The sequence below is a fragment of the Lepisma saccharinum genome, chromosome 4, assembly GCF_977018435.1.
Source record: "Lepisma saccharinum chromosome 4, izLepSacc3.1, whole genome shotgun sequence".
NCBI classification, from domain to species: Eukaryota; Metazoa; Arthropoda; class Insecta; order Zygentoma; family Lepismatidae; genus Lepisma; species Lepisma saccharinum.
The window spans coordinates 47,300,312-47,321,737 of record NC_139232.1 but is presented as its reverse complement, the minus strand read 5'-3'; the positions used below and the strand labels follow the sequence as shown (position 1 = coordinate 47,321,737).

Genomic DNA, 21,426 nt, shown 5'->3' with positions numbered 1-21,426 from the left:
TCACTCACAGGTAGGTAGAAAAACTATACATAATAACCAAAACTAAAAATCAATAACTAGTCAACGAAACAATATGAACTCCCTCCCACCCATTTTTGTGTGAAGATATATAGAATTGGTATAAAATTTTGTACCCCCAAAAATTCCCATGGTGCGTCTATGTGCACTAAATTGGCTGTCAGAAAATATTGTCGCACCCCTTGCCACTGTACAACACACGAGTCGCATAATATGCATAGAGAAAACATTCTCTGCCTCACGTAGAAGAATACATTTGTCTGAACTTTGACCCCCCCCACACACAATTGGTTTGACAAGAATATATTTCCGTAAGTGAGCAAAATATCGCCTTATCTGCCCATAGTAAAATTAATCACTTTAGCTTGTGCGTTTTCAGATTCATTCTGATAACCAAATGATATAGCATTTGTGAAGAAACTTCAGATTAAAAATAATCGAATAGATCCAATCGTAGTTAATTAGGAATCAAAACGACTTCCCATTGAAGTTTGATTGAGTTGGTGTTTCAAGTCCACTTTATGAACAGTAAGGCTAATCGGGATTGGACCTACAGTTTAAAGTGGGATCCGAACCACCATGTGCCTCCACTGGGTATCCAACCCGGGACCCCTTGATTACAAGGCGACGACCATACCACTGTGCCATCGGGAAGACTTTTCCCATTGAAGAAAAAGTGCAGTTGTTATCCGGTATGACAAATCCTTCTAAATTTTTTTGAATTTCCAACGCTGCAAACAAGAAGAAAAAAAGATTTTTCAAACAAGTCCCCTCCCTCTTTCTTTCGTTCTCATCAACTAGGAAGGATTCCGTAATGTTTGGGCAAAGAAGCGAATGGTGAGTCTTGTTGTCAAGCCTCCACTCGCGTTTTTGTGGAGGTGGACGGGCAAACAAAGACACCTCACTGTGTCCAAACTCTAGGGAAGGCAGCATTTAGGGAGAATCGGTTTGGCAACAGTGCGCTTGCGTCAGGATCAGCCTGTTTCATATTCACAGGGAATGCAAGAAGTGCTGTTTTTTCCTTCCTGTCCGACAAGGGAGGTAGGGCAACTTTTGCACCTCCCCCCCCAAGGAACCATGCCTCTTCCCTCCCTCCTCTCCCATGAAAACCAAACATCTGGAAGTTCAAGGTCGCAGGGTGAACGAACCATCTGCGAATGTAGGGGAAAGGTTGCCTGGCCAACAGACCAGCCTTCTGGCAAATTTTACATCATCACTCCTCGGCATAAAGCGGGGGGAAACAGGAGTTAGAGCGAACATAAGATCGAGGTGAACCACCTACTATTTAACATAGCCTTTTGCAGGGACCTGCATGAACGTATTAAGCAGGAACGTAAAATTAGGGTTTCACTGTGTGTATATATATCTTTTTTAAGTGTTTATGTGCATATTTTGCTAGTTCTTAGTGTGTATAAATACCCAGTCTATTCACCACAAACTTTTACGTTACACTATAACATTACAATGAAGCACAGGTACATATGAAGTATAATTATTTTACAAGTAAAGTAACTGCTCCACATACAGATAGTTAAAAAATAATAATAATAATAAGGCCAAATCATCCTTGATTAGTTAATTACTAAACAGAATCAAGAATGTTCACCATCAGGCATGAAGACCAATTACTGTTAAAGAGTACACACATGCATGAACTACTGATCATCAGTTTCAATTGGACTATATTTAGGTTTACATTAGTCAGTTACCATATTAAGATGTAACGAAGTTTAAAATAACAAGCATTCTCTAGAACACATTTGCAAACATTCCACACAAAATTACATCTCCGTACCTTCAGAATTTCATCCGCTTCGTAGTATTCTTGATAGGAAAATTCTCTAATAGAATCGGGTTTAAGGAAAGTAGTATCAGTCCCATTATGCAGGTTAGCATTGCCTTGACTACTGGCACTTCTTTTACGTCCTGTATCACTATTGGAAGGCCTTTTCTTTGCTAATAATTTCTTTTGCCTATCGATTTCTTCACGTTCCGCTGTAATTTCTTCTTGCCGCCTGAAAGGGAAGGTGAATGTGTAACAATCTAGACATTGTTATCTACCTCACACACAACATAACTGACATTCAAATATTTTAATTTGAAGATTTTTATCTCTGCGTAAAACTTCGGCATGTCTTACTGGTCTCCCCATAATTCTGATCTAAGTTTCTTTGTTCATTTAAATACCTGTTCATTAAGATATGGCACACACAGGAGATGTACTATGTAGAATTTCAGCAAAAAATGCAGGCTCGACCAGAAGCAATGGCATGGTATGCCTGGTTGAGTCTGTATTTTTCATTGAAATTCTACATAGTTAAATACGTTTTCTCTTATGTGGCAATTGATTGAACAAAATAAGAGTAAAAATAGTACATGAACATGACAAAAGAATCCATAATACAACAAATTTGAAAAACTACAAGGGATCTTGGTTTCAAATGGCAGGAGATGGATATACAAGGGAGATTTCATAAATAATGCACAAGGTGGGAACACTGCAGAGTGGATGATACAATCAAAGTGGAAGTTATGCCTATTGCAGTTAAAAGCGATGGGTGTTAGCAGTGGTTCCTGCAGGCACCTCAGGTACTGTGATGGTTAAAGACCAAAGATCGTACATCAAAAATGTAAGGTTACATGGCAAAATCTCCCAACAGAAATTCACAGTACTTTACATGAAGTTTGTGGTGAGCAGTGTTCTGTAGACTTTGAACCAGAGTTGAACTCCAGTCAAACAAATGGAGAAGCCCTTCATCCCAACAACCAAAAAAATTGTGACAAGCAAAGGTGAAGCAAATGATCCATCTTTGCCTCTCATCACCACAGAATCATCATGACTGATAAGTCTCATGTAGAACTAGTGTGACAGCAGCATATTATCGTGCCTGGATGTAAAAATAATGCAAAAAATTCACAAAAATCAACCTGTCTTGCTTCAGGATGGGCCACTGATTTTGCACACCTGCACCTGGTGAACGTTGAAACTGATTTGCTGAGCAATTACGAGTGGGAAGTGTTACCTCACCAACCATACAATCCAGATGTCAGTCCACCAGACTTCGACTTATTTCCCAAGTTGAAAGAGCCCACATGTGGACAACGTTCTTTCTCCTTGGAAGAGGTTTCTGCAGCACAATACCCAGAGTCATATGCAGACTGAACACAGCAGTACTCTAACTGGCACAGCAAATCCTCTGAGACATTGGGATGCAGTTATTCAGAACCAGCGTGACTAGACTGAATGATTGCAAGGAGTTACTGTTTAATATACAATAAACATGTAAAAAAAAAAAATATTGTGCATTATTCATGAAATTTAGTTATGCTGTCTTATCTTCAAGCAATTTTGTAGTCTTCATTCATCTACCAATATAATCTTGATTATTCTGCAGTTCAAATTACATAAAGTACCAATACAATGATATCTACAACAGAAGTTAGTACATGCACATTATTTAGTGTGGGCTTTTCATTGTAGAGAAGCTATGAGCAACACATTACAGCAGATGAATATGCCAATTTACATGGTTGCATGAAGCCAAACTAGATTATTTCTTCCTTCAGTCTTTTGCAAAACACTTATGCACATTATAATATTTCTTTTTCATGTACACTTACTATCAAAGGAAGTTTTTGCTTTGCAAGTAAATGACAGTGAAACATGCCGAGAAGTTCACTTCAATAATAAAATGTTTACACATGAATGCAAATGTATTGAAGGTATTCTTCACATGCAGATTTTCCATTTACATTCATTCAACCATGCAGCCTAGAATGTTATAGTCATAATATTCTTAAGACAATATTAATCTAATTCATAATAAATAGCAATCACATCATTACACTTCAATCTTGAAACAATTTTTTTGATTTCAAATTGACAATAAGAACAAACCTCTTTCTATCTCTCTCTCACACACACACATACACACACAAACATTACCGATTGCCTTGTCTCTCCCTTTTTGGACAAACAGTATTGATAAACTAATTAATATTTTTGTGTGATATTCCTACATATGTTACAATAATTACAAATATATACACTAACATAAAGGCATAAAGGTACCTATATCAGTTATCTGATGGAAGTCAACGTTCTTAGTACGACAATCATTCTGACAGTATACATTATGCTTTGAGTATTTCTGACCCTAGTTTCACAGGTTGAAACAACTTTTCCAATAGATTATCAATACAGACAACTTTGTTTCAGTTGAATATTCTTTTAAAAATATACAAAACAAAATATAATACTTAAAAACTATCCCTTTACTGAACATTCTTGAGGATAATCCAGCTACCAATCTTCTTTTCAATGCACTCACATTACACAAACTTCTATTATCAATGTAGAACTCATAACCATATTATTTCCACAACTTGGATGCATGAACTTTATGCAGCAGGCACTCATACAGTTGCACTTGTTTAATGAACACTTGCATGACCTGAAACTCACGCCATTTTTACCTTGCTAATTCCTGAAAGGCATAACCGTCAGTCCAATTTTCCTGAAAAGTAGCACCTACTCGTTGCGTTACAAATTGTCCTAGCCGTAATCTGTTTTGCATGCATTTCTGCCGAGCTTCCTTCTTTTCAATATTTGACTTTTCTTTTAGTAACTTTTTAACTACATCTATGCACTTATTAATATGGCTTTTTTGCTGCTCTATGACTTTCTGTTGTGCCTGAAGTTGATGCCTAAGTTCATCATTCGTCTGAAAGAAGAGGATAAAAATTTATCAGTATCAGACTTTACATATAAGAATATACTACATCAAAACTTTATGAACCTTTACAGAATTCAGGTATATTTTTTTGGGACTATTTTTTCCACAATAATGTGGAATTTGCAGCAGACAATTTAGCTTATTTTCTACTGAAAACACTTGAACTAATCAAATTAACTTCCACGTTCACCCAAACATTTATATTTTGGCAAATCCTGTTTAGGAGTTCATTTGTCATGCACAGATGCATTGTGGGATTACTGATTACACCTGTTCACATAAAGTGGCACATTTTGTAAGGTTGGACAGTTGAAGTATGTGCCACTTTATCTGAACAGAAGTGTACAAGGCAGAAGAAATGTTGAAAATTGAATTTATGTTTACGGGTACTAATTTTTTTGTGTCGTGTGCCCAAATTGTAAACCTAGCTTTCACCACTAATCTCCAAGCTATATGCCTTCATAGTATGGTGAAATGCATATAGGACAACTTTACCCTTCTTTTCTTTTTATCTGTACAAAAGTAAATCAAGCTATCTGAACAAATTGCATTAAATTTTGCTTCTCCTTATCTTTCGGGTAGTGGTATTCAAGTGCTTTAAATACATTGAGATTGCTTGGAACAGAAGCAATCTGTATATCCAAATCCAGGGCTGAACTGGGTAATAGTCAAATAAAAGGGCAATAAGTTTGTATGTTTGATTGCTGACAAGGGATATACAAAGAAAAAAGTTAAGTTTCCTATTACAGTACGATTGATTCGATGACAGTAGACATGGACACATATATAAATTTTTTGCCGATAAGACTACAAATATAAAATTGCAAATGTCACTTAAGAACATGAATGGTTAATTAACCTCTTTATTTGTGTTTGTAACCAGGTAACAGCAGTGGTTTCTGCTTTGAAAAAAGCAACTGTGTATTTGGACATTTGCTTAACATAACTAGGGCATATGAATTGTGTGTATCAAAATTAAATAATGACAAAAATGGTGGAATTTTGCACTAATAGACATTAACATGCAATGTTAATTGGTTGGTCTTTATCTATTGTCTAGTGCTTCTACTTTACCAATTCTAACAATAAAGCACAATTGATAGACAATGGATAATGAGCAACCAATTAACATTGCATACTCATATATAGAGAGCATTGTCATTAACATTGAGAAAAGTATCAATATATATGTATACCTATATATATCTCAGGCAGCTAAATTTCACCGTTCATGCATGAACAACAGACCAAGGCGACACGATCAACCCCCTTGAGAAAACGGCTCAGTGGAAGCGACACATTAAGTTTATTGTGTCACTTCAGTTTGAAAGGTTGCAATCCTTACTCAGGATTCGGTTGTAAGCAACACAAGTTCAATGGTAAGAGACAAATATCGCTTGCAGCATGATGATTCAGTCTGAAAGCTTCCTCAACACACAGGTTATCAGGAAACTTGCCACAACTAACGTTGAGAACTCCCATCAGCCAGTTGCTCTCAAAACAAGATATAAAGGCATTAACTACGTACAAGTGACTTCAGAAGTACCCTCCCCCCATATGGATACTTCACATAGTTTTGTTGTTGGTCAATATTCATGCTAATTACAATTCATTTCCACCTAGTTCAAAGAAATCTGCAGCACAGAGAAAACAACTCTTTCCACTGTTGCTTATTATCCTCAAAAACTGTGTTCTGACATTATGGCAAGCATGAAGTTTTATTTGATTTGGGGGGGGGGATTTTACTTCTACACTTAATATCTGCACATATGAGGAATCATGAACAAACATATCTGTAATGTTCAGTATGTAGTATTTACAAGCATCTTGTGCAGCCCAAGTCAATTCAATTGAATTCAAATTTTCTTGATTGAAGGACAAGGTTTAGCCTGTGGCTGTTTTCCCACCTAAATACATGGCGACATCCCTATTAACATTAAAAAACAAAACATTTGGCTACATAAAACACTGACTTACCCGAGTTAATTCATCTATTTTATTATTTCTCATTTCTAAATCCGATGAAGCTTGCGTTTCAAACTCTTGTATCCTTTGACACGTTAATTCAGTCTGAAATATGAAATTTATGCATTACTTGTTTGTAATAACGCTACAAATGTAATCCACAAAACCGAACGAAATTTTTAAAAAAATGTTACGTGGGGTGCCGCTATAATATGAAACATACATTCCATAATATATGTATTTTATGTAATGTTAAAAAAAACTATTTTCTTCAAAGCAATTTAATGTAATATCACTTCAAAGTTACATACACACACAAACATGATTGTGTGTTTAGATGCTGATTCCAAAAAATGTCAATTTCATTGTGATTGTTGAAGGGGTTCAGAAGTCACGTGCTTTTCAAAATATCTGCATATCTTTTGAATGGCATGCATTAAATCATAAATGATTGCATCTTTACTCAGGTGTGTCTTAGAACCTTCAACTTTCTCTTCTATTATTCAGAATGGTGTAAGTTTTCATTTAAATAAGGTTTAAGGTGGCGTATATGGAGATTTTGAAAAGCCCATAACTTCTGAACCCCTTGACCAATCACAATATAATTGACATTTTTGGAATGAACGTCAGAAGTTCTACAAGTATACTGAATTTCTTCAAAATCAGAGATGATGTGTTTATGTTTATTTCATTTTGCATACATATTGTGTGAATCAAATCTATCAATTGATAGCTATTTTAATATTCTGATTTTCTCTCATGTAATTCATCAATCATTTTAAAGCAGAACTCTGTAGATTGATGTGTGTTAATTGCAGCTGATCCTGGATGCAGAGCTAAGTAGCAGAGAGCATCAACAGCTGATAACAATTAACAATCATGCTGCGATCCATGCATTTCACACTGCATGTCAAACTTCACTGAAGGGCCAGAAAAACTTGACAAAGATATCAATTTATGTCAATAACCACGAACAATGTTGATAACATTAATCAGAAGTCATCTCTTTGTGCATTATACCCCTCAAGCTATTCTGCTCTTGGTCCCTGTCTGCAATCTTGCCTCTAGCAGACGACTATGTTGACCGCAGGTAGTGCCTTAAATCCTTGCAACCTGAAGTAGCAATTGCTATCTGGAGGTTCTCATTGGTTCAAAATTATATCAGCTCAGCTCTAGTAAAAGGCAGGGTGGATAAAAATCATGATTTTTATTTAAAAAAGCATTATTCGCATTTTTAAAATTTAAATCCCAAGTTTGTGATTGTTTGAAAAACATAAAATTGCTTGTATGCTTCTTGGCACAGCACATATAGATGTATGCTTTCTTATGCGAACAGTATTTTCTGACAAACAAGCTGTAAAATGTTTGAACAGTTTGATTAAAGCAGACAAAATTACATGTAAATATACACTTTTCTGTTTCTGATACTGTATATGTATATGAACCTACTGTAGAAAAGTCTGTTGAGTGTTTTAATGAAACTACATAATAACTTCAGTAACTTTTCTTCCAGGAAAAATAAAACATTTTCTATGTACTACATAATTGTAACTTAACTATATTTACTGTAATTACTGTTTTGTACGAGGCGCATGTAAAAAAAAGGGCCGATAATTTTTTACGTGGGGTTGGCAACACTGATGAAGTTGAATATGCCCTAGTATTCTGTGCTTGCAACAGAGATAGAATCGTCAGAGTGGGGTTGCGTATGTGTGAGTAGGAGTAAGGTGAAATGGCTGCCATAATACAAAATCCCGTCAAATGTGAAGTGAGATCTGTCATACGATTTCTGAACGCCAAAGGACAAAATGCAGCTGACATCCATCGGGAATTGTGTGCCATTTATGGACCGACAGTGATGAGTGAAGGGAAGGTCAGGCAGTGGTGCAGAGTGTTTCAGGAAGGGCGTTCAAATGTCCATGATGATGAGCATAGCGGAAGGCCTAGTGTTCAGATGGACGATCTGGTGGAGCACGTTAACGAGAAAGTGCATTCCAATCGCCAGTTCACAATATCTGAACTCGCCAAAGAGTTTCCAGAAGCGTCTGCGAAAAAAGTGCATCGAATTGTGACTGACAACCTGGGGTATCACAAACTGTGTGCGATGTGGGTACCAAAAATGCTCACAAAGGGCAAAGGAGGACAGCTGCACGTGATTTTTTGGCCCGCTGGGGGATGAAACATGGATATTGAATGTCACTGGGGAGTCGAAGCAGCAGTCAATGCAATGGCGGCACTCTGGTTCTCCTAAAGCAAAGAAAACCAAACAAACACCATCAGTTCACAAAATCATGGCAACCGTGTTTTGGGACCAAAAGGGCTTGTTTTTTGTGGAATTCTTGAAACCAGAATGAACAATTACAGCAAAGGTGTATTGCGAAACACTGAATAATCTGCGACGTGCCATCCAAAATCTGCAGAGAGGAATGCTACGCTCTGGAATTTTTCTGGTCCATGACAATGCCCGCTAACACACAGCTGCTCGTACTGTTGAGACAATTCAAAGATTTCAATGGGAACTATTCAACCATCCCCTTACAGTCCCGACCTTGACCCCAGCGATTTCTTTCTTTTACTTCACCTGAAAAAGTGGCTTGCATCGAAGCGTTTCAATGACAGTGACGTGCTCAAGACATCAGTTCTGGAGTGGCTGCACTCTCAGGCAGCAGATTTTTACGCAGAGAGTATACGGAAGCTTGTGCCACATTATCAGAAATGCCTGGAGGTTAATGGTGACTACGTCGAAAAATAGCCAAGGTATGTACTTGTTTATCAATCACAATACATTTCTTCTCCTATCATTTTCTTGTTTCTTAAAAAATATCAGCCCTTTTTTTTTGAGCAACAGAAATTTAGTGTGCGTACAGTTTATATCTTATATTTTTCTTTCATATGAGCTTCACCCCATCAGTACAAATATGTTCTTACCATGCTTTTCCTTTGAAAACATTTGATCATCTAGGAGCCTAATAAACATTATCGAATGATACGAAGTTATTCTACTTTCACTGAAGAGATTCTGATATCTACAAATTACTTATGTACATTATTATACAAATTATTTCTCTAAAGCAATTTAAAATCACTGATCATTTTTAAAATCACACAATTTAAATCAAACCACCTTGAAAAATAAAATACCACTAATCATACTAGGAGTACAGACATTGCATTTACTAAGAATGTATCAATCCAACATAAGAAAATGTAGAAAAACAAACTGCATAATTATATGATTAAAAAAAACTCCCTAATTTTGCTCTTAAATTTGTAACAACAACATATATTATTACTATGCAAACAAGTAACACACTAGGCCTCCCTACATAATAATAATAATAATAGAAATTGGAACGGCAAAACTATGAACATTTTTGCTGATATACTGCTACATTCACATCTGTTAAAGATTTATTACCCTACTTACCTGAACAAATTTGCTAACCATTGTTGGTAGAGGCCTAGGAGGCTGCATTAAGGTGGCTAACTCTGGAGGAACAACTGGAACTCCCTGTAAAGCTGGTACGGGCTGCGTGGCGGGTAGCAACGCTTGTGGACTTGGGGGATACTACAGGGGAAAAAAGTGATGCTACGTAACTGAATTAATACAAACAACCATGAAATGTGTACATTTGACTAAATTACTCATAATATACTTCTGTCTTCTCTCGAAACCCTCCTTCTGTGTTGAATTCAGAGTACTGTATTTACTATTGATGTCCTAGCAACATGGATGACATTTATCTGAATTTCAAAGTATCCAGTAGCAGTTTTGCAAACAAATTATATTCTAGATACGTAACTGGTGAATATTTGGAAATTTGGATTACAGATACCACATATCCCAATAATTTTTATTTTCAATTTTTGGCCTAGCAGTTACAACTATATTATTTCCCTATTCTAAGACTCCTTTTTACAGGACTATATAAGAATGACTACATATAAGATACAATACAAATTATGTAAAAGAAATACAAATTATTGCATATTTCACATAACATCCTTGGGAAGATATAAAGAATGAAAGAAAATGTGATCCAATTAAGACCAAAGTTGAGGAAAACCAACGGAGAGACAAGTAGAGATTTATACTTACAGCCACAGGGAAGGGGAGAAGAGGGAATAATGCATGTGGGTGCATACATACGTAAATATTATGTTCAAGCAAAGACATGGTTTCATGCCCACACGATTACACACCCACCATAATCAATGGGGTGCGGAAATAGGTCAGGTGAAGTATTTATAGTGCAACTTATTTCTGTCAAAATGCATGTGTTATGGTGTATTCTTCCCATTCCAACACATGGAAAAATTGTTTACTCCAAAAAGCATGAACATCATGAAACATCAAGCAGGAAAAATCAAGGTATGTCAAGCTAAGAATTCATAATTTCATTAATATGTGGCCACTTGTTAACATTAAATTATTGCCATCTGGCAGTCCTTTGTGTTGTTTTCAAGGGAAGATTCCCTGAATGATGTAAATTTAAGGTTGCTGTAGTTCAAACCAACAAAGATGCTTGAATGTAATGGGGAAAAATAAAATTACACAATGAGCAAACTGTTTTTTGCAAACTGCAATTTTTTACAGCCACTACCTAGGATATTCTGCAACAAATTACTTGTGTTACAAATTTTATGGCAATTTGTGTAAGGAAATTGTAGAGAGGTCATACACCAAACTACTGTCCCTGCCTTGGTTAACTTCTCCATGTGTTGTAACATACAGCAGGCTCATCTCATACAGATTGAAAGGTCTTATTTTCCAACAATCAACATGTTATTGATGATTACTGTTTGTTCATATTTATGTTTCACATGCAATATACTGTGCAAATTTTGGATCCTTGTTCATGAATGGTTTGTATTCTAGACTTATAACAATGGTACTTCTGCATATTAGATTCCTTTTGAGTCTCCAGAAAGTTGGATGTGAAATAAAAATAGAATATTCTTGGTCATTAAAAGTGCAGAGTTTTAATTCTTAATGGCTCCACTGTGACTGGAGTATAGACTAAGTTTTGTACAAATGACTTTCTTCCTATACCTTACTGTTATATGTTCCTTCCTTGTATGCAATTACTGCTTTCAACAAGTGGTTTCTATGTTTAATGTAAGACTTGCTGCAGTCTCTGGTATGTTATTTAATTATGAACCAGCTATGGTGCATAGGCACTGAGGCCATTATATCAACTATTACCATTTAGATTAGACATCTATTGTGGGTGCAAATTAATTGATAATGGCAACATTCAAGGTCCTCTGGAGAGAAACTTGCAGACATAGCAGACTGTGAATCAGGTTTGTTCTATAAAAAGCATGTACATTCCTATAGACATACAGCTATAGAAGCCTGCTGCCCGCAACTGCTTTTATTATGCAATTAAAATGAACAATAGCACCTGCTGTATAATTTACTTGCAGGGGAAAAAGCTTCTGCTAGTGACCACACACAAACTCTCATAAACAAAGCACTGTGATTATTGTTTGGAACTGCAGAATACCAAATATGACACATTTTGTTTGAATCATGTGCTTTCATGTTTCAGGGATAAAAAGAATAGAGCATATACTAATGCAATCAAAATAATTGATTCAGTGTTCTTCAAGTGTTAATTATTGCAATGGTGGTCAATGGAGATTTTTTACTTTTTTTGGTAAAAAATTACAGAAAGACTACTCATCTCCCCACACACTTTGTTGTAATCAGTCCAAGGTTTATTAGGTAAAGTTCCCCATGCACATTGCACCATGCCACGAGCCATATCTAGGTGGATGCCCCCCCCCCATCCCATTTATTTGAGGCTGGGCGAGTCCCAGAACCACTTTATGCTCCAAGGTTTAATGGAATGCTATACACTATTATGTGTTAACTCATACTTAAATATGAGGAAGTGAACTCGAATCTAGAAAGCTAGTGGTGGAAGTTGATGCATGCAATACCCATCATTCAACATTTAGATCTTTGAGTGACTTGCTGAAATTAAAGAAGCCTCGGATAATTTATAATACAACATGAATGTATTCCATACATGATTATAAAGATTGGGGGGGGGGGGGGGTGACATGTCAATGTGAGCAATGGCTGACAAACAACATAAGTCTTGCCTTGCACACAAAAAAATGGTTGATACGTCCATTTGGATACTTTGAACTTTACCAAATAACAAGCTAAAAGTGGGAGGAGGGGGGAGGGGAGGGTTCATGGTGTTCAAGGTCAACCTTAAAATGTAATTCACAAACTGCGGGTATATCTTATTTTGTATTATGAATGCCAAAACACTTCCAGACTCTATACAGAAAATTAATAGAATTAAAAGAACTTCACATCCTGGCTTCACAACCGGATATGATACTGTGGTGACATTTTGTACACAACTTCGGTGTCAAAGTCAAGAGCCTGGTCACCAACAATAGTACATGTAAAATAAACATTGCAAAAGGTGAAAAACAAGTCTTGAAGCAATACCCTCCCCTCCCCGGGAAAGCTACGGAACTTCCCTTCTTGGCTCCACTATATGTATCAGATCATCTTTTATCATTGTTGTTATACATAAACAAGTAAAATACGTTAATGCATGGATGTGAAATAAGATAATTTTAAATATACTGCTATCATTCCATCAATCCATGTAATACTGAAGCTCATTTATTTTTAATGGTGTGCAAGTTCAAATAGATTGAGACAAGCACATAAACAAAAGTATATGACGACCTAGCGCATGTTTGCAAAGCAAAATAGTGTTATGGTCACCAGCAAAAGTTGCTACCTAAAACATCAATATACATGTAAATCAAATTATACATGCATTTTGTACCTGTTAAATTTCATATTTTGCCATACAATGAGCAAATTTTTAAAAACACAACAAATTGGAAAGTAATTTTTCACTATGTTGTGGAATGCTTTCGTCTGGCCTTGCTTGGTAAAAAATCAATTTTAGTCCTGTTAGGCTAATCTGGACAGTGTAAAGTGGGATCCAAACCCCTATGTGCCTCCACCAGGTATCGAACCAGGCACACCATTGATTATAAGGCAACGACATTAACCACTTCACCACCAGGGAGGTTGGCATGTTGCAAGTGTGACAAAACTTTCTTTTTCATTATGCAAGCAACACTTCAGCCACCGCCCTCCCCCCATAGTAGTTGAACAGCTAAAAAAATTAGCATTATTCTACAAAGAAACAGTTTTCTGTTGGAATGCAATATGCTGTTTTATTTAAGGTATGTAAATAATTAAAAGCTCAACATGCATAATCATGTTAAAAAGGACAGAACTGATACTAATTCACATGGAGAAGTTTTCCTACACCAATTATTTGTGCATTTTTGGCAGATATTTAATAGATGTAAACCAAATGAACACAGAATCTGAATCTAATAATGTGCACTCGTGTAGTGTGTGATTATGCTTCAGTTAACTTTATAACAAGTATTGGGTTATGTTTGGTATCTCCTCTAAGTTTATTTGTCAAGGTGAAGGTAACAGGATGTGCAGCAAAAAACTCTGAAACTACAGTGGTTCCAGCCAAAGAACAGACTTGGGAATTATATTTGTGTCTTTTCTGTCCAAAGCCATGGAGGGTCATATCAACTGAACCAATCAGCTTTGTCCAGTTGCCGTGGTGAGGGGGAATTCTCGTGGTATTCCGAGTTGCCAAATTTTTCATTTTGTGTCATTTTCGAAACAGATGGCACCTTCATCAAAGCCAGCACGGCGAAGCCTAATGTTTGCCACCACGTAGCAAGCAAATGGGTCTCAGATTCCCTGCCTCTCCCTGAAATGCAAGCGAAGGGTGGTTGTTGACAGGAAGGGGTGTCATGTACGACTGGACAAAAATCAGGCATGTAGCAACAATGCTTTTCCCCTCATTGAACTGGAGGCGGAAAGTCTGGGTTTCCTCAAGTCCATTCTTTGGTCGTTTTATGAAATACAACCCTTTCCTTCTCTGAAATATCTTAGCAACTTGAAACTAGAGGAATTGATGCTTAGGCATGAAAATATTAAGATCACAAAAAGAACAATAATTTTGTGCCCAATAGAAGAAAAGAAGAAGGGAAGGGATATTGCCATTTCAGCACTTCATTGCTCTATGAAGAACAATCCATACCTGTCTGGCCACATGTAAAGATTAAATTTTACCTTATATTATTCTGCAAGCTGCAACACCACACAACATTTTACTTCTTTACCACCTTCACAACACCATCCACAATTGCAGCTTCACAACAGCATCACTCCTATAATACACATAAAAAAAAAGTTGCAACCTGCATGAACCATCACAAGTCACCACACCTACTCTCGTCTTCCACAACGAGAATCACTCACGTCCATTAACTATAATAAAGCGAATGCCACTTCTCTCTCCAAACCCAAAACAACCACTTTTCCCCCCACACATTTAAAACTTATCCACAGCAGGATCACCATATACACTTAACAGATAAACTGCACTCACCATGGCATAACCTTGCTGTGGAGAAGGGCTTTTGGCACCACCATGTCGGATAGGACTGTTTCCAGGATGTTTTGCAAAATAGTCATTAATTTTTTTGTCACTTCTAGCTCCCTTTCCCCCACCCCCACTGCCACCAGTTTCTTCCACTTTCCTCTTTCTTTTCCTTTCTGCTTGTGTGCGAGGAATTTTCTCAGGAGTGTTGTTGTCTACTTCTTTATCACTATGGGAGGAACCTGAAAGAAATTAAATATTTAAGTACCTTCTCTTTCCATCCTTCTGTACCTTAACATAATAAACATATTGTTTAAGTCCTGAACTTGTTTATAGAAAACATATTTTATGAGGTTACAGGCATATCTACAATATAAGTGGATGCTATGCTGACATAAGCGTAAGGTGGAAAACTGTGAACAAATTGCCTATTATGGCAGAGAACAATGAACAAATGAAAATATTGCATGTGTATGGACATAACATGTACAGTCAAGGACACTGCTGGGTTGTAACGATTGCATTGAAAATCAATATATTTATTACAACCCGGCAGTGTCCATGACTACAACAAATTCAAAATTTTGTATGTTAAGCTTGAACAAGCAGTTCATCATTTCTGGGTGTTTTTGTTTAAATTACTCTAGTATTAGCTATCACACCAATGCCAAAATCACGAATGTGCCAAATCTAGCTTTTCAGATAAAAGCATTTTAATATTCAAGGTCCTTGAAAAAACAGGTTTTAATTTCAATAAACAGTGTCATCAGTAGGGGGGTGATTAGGGGGGAGGGGGCATGGCAGGGGCACTTGTCCCTTCCACTTTTTGCCACTTTTGCACCCCGCACTATGGCCAGTCATATAGACAACAAAAAGTAGTCAGAACTGCACTAGGTGATAAAGCCAAAATTTGCACATTCAAATTTTGTCATTGGTGCAGAAAACTGTAAACAAAAACAAATTTTATTATTTTCTCCACACACATCTATAAAAGTATGCTTATTTCTAGAGGAAAATAATTATAAAAGCAATCTCAATAATTTATTGACTGCACTGCATTCATCTTGCAAGATATAATTTCATAAAGTTTTTACATAGATTTATCACATAAATGTATAATGGTTACTTTTATTAAAAAAAACAATCAATTCATTCTTGAGTCAAATATTTTTCAATTTGTGCCAACTACTACTAGAAATCAAATATAAAATATGACACAGTAGGACCCAAATTTGTAATATTTTTCTTATAAAGTTAGTTATATAGAATTCTTAATATTAAGTCATATAAAATCTAGATTTGAATAGTAGAATAAAGTGGCAAACCCCAGTTAATCAAAATATCAAACTACTACACAGAGCAGTTTCCATTCTAAGCCTGAAAGCACCATACAGAAATTTAACCCCTGTATAAATATATAATGTTTTAGCTTACCTGTGCTCATGTTAGAGTCTTGACTATGAACTGACTGGCCTGAATTCACATTCCCTTGAGGTGCCATCTGAATCTGAGGTGTTGCGGGCATCTTCAAGGAAAATTAAAAGAAGATATTACTATTATTAAAGGCAGAAAATGAGCTATTAAATAGCAATGCCAAAACTATAATTTTGTTGTACATAATTAAAATAATGCCATGGCAAGCTTGTAGATGAGTACTTTCCTACCACTTGGTTAAAATATGCAACTACTTTCCTTAAAATTTCAAAACAAGGGCAACACTATAGAAATCGTCCAATATGTGTGTTATGTCCATCAAAAAAAGTATTGAGTAAATATATGATCATGGAATTTTTGCTTGAGATATATCTGCTTGAAATATAACTTAAAAATCATTGCTTATAATCTTTTTGAACGAACTGCATGCTTCTAATAGTGTAAATATCAGTTAAACAAGCTTCAAGATACCCTTGAAATCAAATACAGAAATTATTCATCAAAATATATATACAGCAAACGTCCTCTATTTAAGATTGCAAGAACCTTAAATATATATATATTTCCCACAAGACAAAATAAGGTACATTGATAGAAATATATTGCAAAATTTTACAGAAACATAACAACTGAATTGAAGTAACTTTAATTAAAATATAATTGATTGTGAAATCTTTTTTTTAAAAAATATCTGCATAAGAACGTAACAATTGTACTTATAATGTAACAAGTATTGTCGAAGTTCTCGTTTCTAAACAATGTTCTTAAATAATTGTTTTGTTATTCTTTTTTATTAATATTACTTTTTTTTAAAAAAATGGTAACAAAATGAAAGGATCTTTATTTAGAGGTTTGAAATTTATGGCATCCTTTACATGAATGTTGTTATGCATTTATGGCTCCGTACTTTAACATTTTGAACATCAATGTTATAACATCGATGCGAGATGTTTTTGCATCACATTACGTGACAGTTATGCCTACAAGCAACTAGTGTGAATACCCCATCACTAATGTTTATTTGAAAAAAAAGTACAATTCATCTACTGTATCAGAACACGGATAAATTGTAGCATTCCTGTGGCTCAAAACAAAATGGAGACGTTAGCAAGAGATAACGTCGAGCGAAAACATACCAGTGTTCGCTGGGATGAATTAGAATCCTCTGGTCACGACTTTTAATACGGGAATCACAGCACAAATACATAAAATTGTATTTATGAAGTTACAGCACAATGTAAAAACAAACAAACATCCACTTCCCATCGGGAAAATGTTAAGTTTCTACGTATTAAACAACCACATCCATCATGAGTGTCAAAACAACATTTAATTGCTGCGCAAATTTTGTCACTGTCATTTTCAATCTTGCACGTTTTCATTTTTAACTATAAATTCCTAACAACTCTTCACAAGCCGTAAATACGCAGCACATCAACAATATCGGACAAAATGGCAGGCTTCTTGTACCCCTCCCCCATACCAATACACGAGATTTCTCTCCCCTCCACTGCATGGGAATCTTGTGAGACGGGTCGCGACCAACGTGCAGTAAAATCAATGTGGCTGCCTGCCACTGGGCTGGGCCCGACCAACTCGGACACTCACTTCTGGGTCAACGCTGCCTCGAGCGAATTCACTGCTTATTAGTCAAAACAGCGAACATGAAATTACACCTCTCGCATCTGGTTGAGAAAAAAACGGACGAGCTGATACCTTCTGGAATCCCCAGTATGAGACGAGCAGAGCTCGCAACATTCCGTCCATCTCGTTCCAATCTGCCGAGCCGGCAGCCACAACATCGCTGCTGCTAGCCGGCCACCATTGCTTTCATCTCACCGTCGCGGTTCTCATTGTCGCTCTCCGTTCCAACTCGCACAACTAGCTGCTACACAAACGGCGACCCCGCGCTCTTGCCACGTTTCACAATGAGCTTCTCGCCGCTCAAGTTGCACGCACCGGCAACAGCGCAAGTCTCTCTCGCGCTTGTTTCTCGGCCGCCTGACCTCCTCTCTACCTGGCGTTGTCCGGAACCAGGACCAACTAGTGCACCAGCTGGCTAGCAGGTTTCTCTCGCTACTTTTAATTAAACTGCCAACATGCGTTGCCACATTTTCACCGATCGCAAGTGACCTTTGACACCCCCTCCCCTCCCTCATATTATATTTCTTCCCGACTAGACATTCTGATTCCGAATGAGTTTTTCTCCATTTCATGCACAATTATTTCACACAGCCTACTTTCGCCCGACAGAAAAAATGTTTACGTTCTGCATCCTCTTTGACACGCAAACTCTACCGTCATTTCCTCCAACAGCGAGCACTGCGTTTGTTTGTAAATATTTCCAATTGGAAAGGAACGCGTGAAATAGGCAACGGTTTCCGTTAAATATCACACTTTCGGTGCGATTACACGATCAATTTAATTACGTTCTTTTGCGCCGCAACGATTTACACTTTTATCAACTTACGTTAGACGGGCACAAAATACATGCCAAAGCGTACGACAAAATCACATCGGCCTTTATCGAAGGGCACTCAAGGTGATGGAGCCACTGGCCACGGGAGATGAAGGGCGAGGGCATCGACCCGCCTACTCTCACCGCGAGTTCAGTATCATCCCCAGAAGATTCGCGTACTGCTGCATTCGCCGCTCCAAAAGTTTACGCGGCTGCAGCTTTCCGAACCAACAAAACATCGCCATACTGTACAATTACAGTTGTTTTCCGGCTACGCCAAGGAAGTCCGAAAAATGATATTTGTGTACGCTATTATTGCATTAAACTGATGCCTGGTACTGCGATATTAAATTCCCCCAAAATTAGTAACAAACATTTTTACTGGTCGGCGACAAATATTTATGATTTTTAATACGTGTTTCCGAGTTATCACTTAATATTAACCTACTACATCACCGGGAAGGGAACCACAGCAAACTACGATTGCACACCGATACATGCATACTGGTGCGAAGGGCATAAACTCCTTCCTTGGGTTTTGTTTCAATACTGGAGCTTCGTATGGTGTAAAATAAAGTGAATAAGCATGGTGATGGAAAGCTTGCTTTGTATTATTTATGCTTCCCACCGTAATGAAGAAAATACAGCGCACAAACACATCTCGTGTTTAAATTAGCCTGCTACGGAACCATGACGTTCTTAGTTTGACACTCGGATGATACACAGATAGTTCTACTTCTATGTATTTCTCGCTTCGCTGTTTTATCATCGTTGTGTTTAGCATAAAGAAAATCTAGGTAAAAAAACTACCCTTCCCCCACAAAAAAATGACGAAAGAAAACAAATACTACAAGCACGAAACACCCATAACTAACCTTAATTAAATGTGATTTCTATTTGATCCTCAAATACGTTTTTGGAAATATTCCTAATTATTCTCCAAAATTGATTTTCGTATCTTCATAGTGAGTGGCTAGCCCAACGTTCCTTAAAAAATAAGATAAAAATCCTGGACACGACACTGCTCGTAGTAGGACATCCGTTTCAAGTTTACTGTGCTTTTTTTTATACCGCTTAATAAACCAACACAAGCGGTAGGTTAAAGTTTCCTATCATCTATTGAGTAAACAAACAGAACGAAAACACGTTACTACGTATCGTCTGGAATTAAATCGACAGTAATTACTTTTTTAACCTGTAGCAGGTAGTTTCATCATAAAATCTCGATCTGAATACAATTAGAAATACAACTGGCATATTACCTGTATTTGAAGGCTCGGAATTGGGTTGAAGATTAGTTCAACAAAACTAGTTATTCTGATACTCTCACATCGAACTGCTAGTATTGAATGAATACATTCGCGTTTATATTGTATTAAAGCATTAATGAAAACATTATAAATAGCATAGGGCATCCATATTCGTGCAACGTAATAACGCATTCCAGAATTACATACAGGAAAGCGTCTTGCTTTAACAATACTTGGAGGACTGGCCTGGCACCACTGTAAATCTGTGATTCATTGATGAATGAATCACAGGGCGAAGACTATTTGCCCAAGGCACATTTCAAGAGGGAGGGTGGAGATTGCTCAAAAATGAAAACATTACCAACGTCAGGTCATTTCCGAGGAAAGCACAGGAAAACATTTACATGAAGTGTTTTGGCAGTCACCTTTTCATATTTCTAGATCTATTAATACATTTCTTAATGGACAATTTTAAGCCAATTACATTTGTCCAGGGACGCCGTGGTGGCCCTTTCCCATTAGAAACTGCTGCCCGCCCCACATCAGAAAGAGGGCAAAAGGGGGTGGGGGGTTGTAGCAATGTAACCTCTTATAACAACAAATTGCCTCAAACACTTCACAGGGCCAGGAAAATACGTATTATCGTTCCTTATTGTTTTCATGTATTTAAGAAAAACTATCGAACACAATTCCAACCTTGCATTGTTGCCCTTTCTACCGTAAAAACGTGTTAATGGTGTCCCATTGTAATCAAAGGGTCTCGGGCAAGATCCCCATTGAAGGCACGCTTCACAGTGGTTCGAATTCTGCTTCAAATTGTAGGTCCAGTCCTAATTAGCCTATCTGAGCACAAAGCGGACTTAAGACAAACTCTGAAAGTTCCTTACACCCATAAGAACACGATGAAGGTTTCTAGGGAGAGGAGATATTCCACTTAAGTTAATTGTATCAGTCAGTCTACATTGCAAAATGGTGTCCAAAAAGAGGGATGGTTCTGACCCCTCCCTCTTTCACTGCGGCCCTGGTACTTTCAACTGTTATTAGTTGCGATTTTATTTCTTCCCCTTCCCCATTCCCAAGTGAGGAACAGTCAATATGCATCT

At 37.0% G+C, this 21,426-nt stretch overlaps 1 protein-coding gene across 7 annotated transcripts in view; it reads right to left on the bottom strand.

Annotated features, from left to right (window-relative positions):
- Nucleotides 1-21,426, bottom strand: part of LOC145986448 (serine/threonine-protein kinase tousled-like 2) — a 160,268-nt gene that overhangs the window by 45,298 nt on the left and 93,544 nt on the right. For 5 of the 7 annotated variants that reach the window (XM_083120470.1, XM_083120471.1, XM_083120472.1 and 2 more), the window contains 6 exons: nucleotides 16,616-16,706; nucleotides 15,191-15,423; nucleotides 10,147-10,287; nucleotides 6,732-6,824; nucleotides 4,495-4,742; nucleotides 1,814-2,033 (listed from right to left, as the gene is read on the bottom strand). In XM_083120470.1, coding sequence (XP_082976596.1) covers nucleotides 1,814-2,033; nucleotides 4,495-4,742; nucleotides 6,732-6,824; nucleotides 10,147-10,287; nucleotides 15,191-15,423; nucleotides 16,616-16,706 — 1,026 coding nt within the window. Of the gene's footprint in view, nucleotides 1-1,813; nucleotides 2,034-4,494; nucleotides 4,743-6,731; nucleotides 6,825-10,146; nucleotides 10,288-15,190; nucleotides 15,424-16,615; nucleotides 16,707-17,751; nucleotides 18,204-18,331; nucleotides 18,558-21,426 lie in introns of those variants that run through there. The other 2 variants (XM_083120474.1, XM_083120475.1) reach the window with 2 other exon arrangements.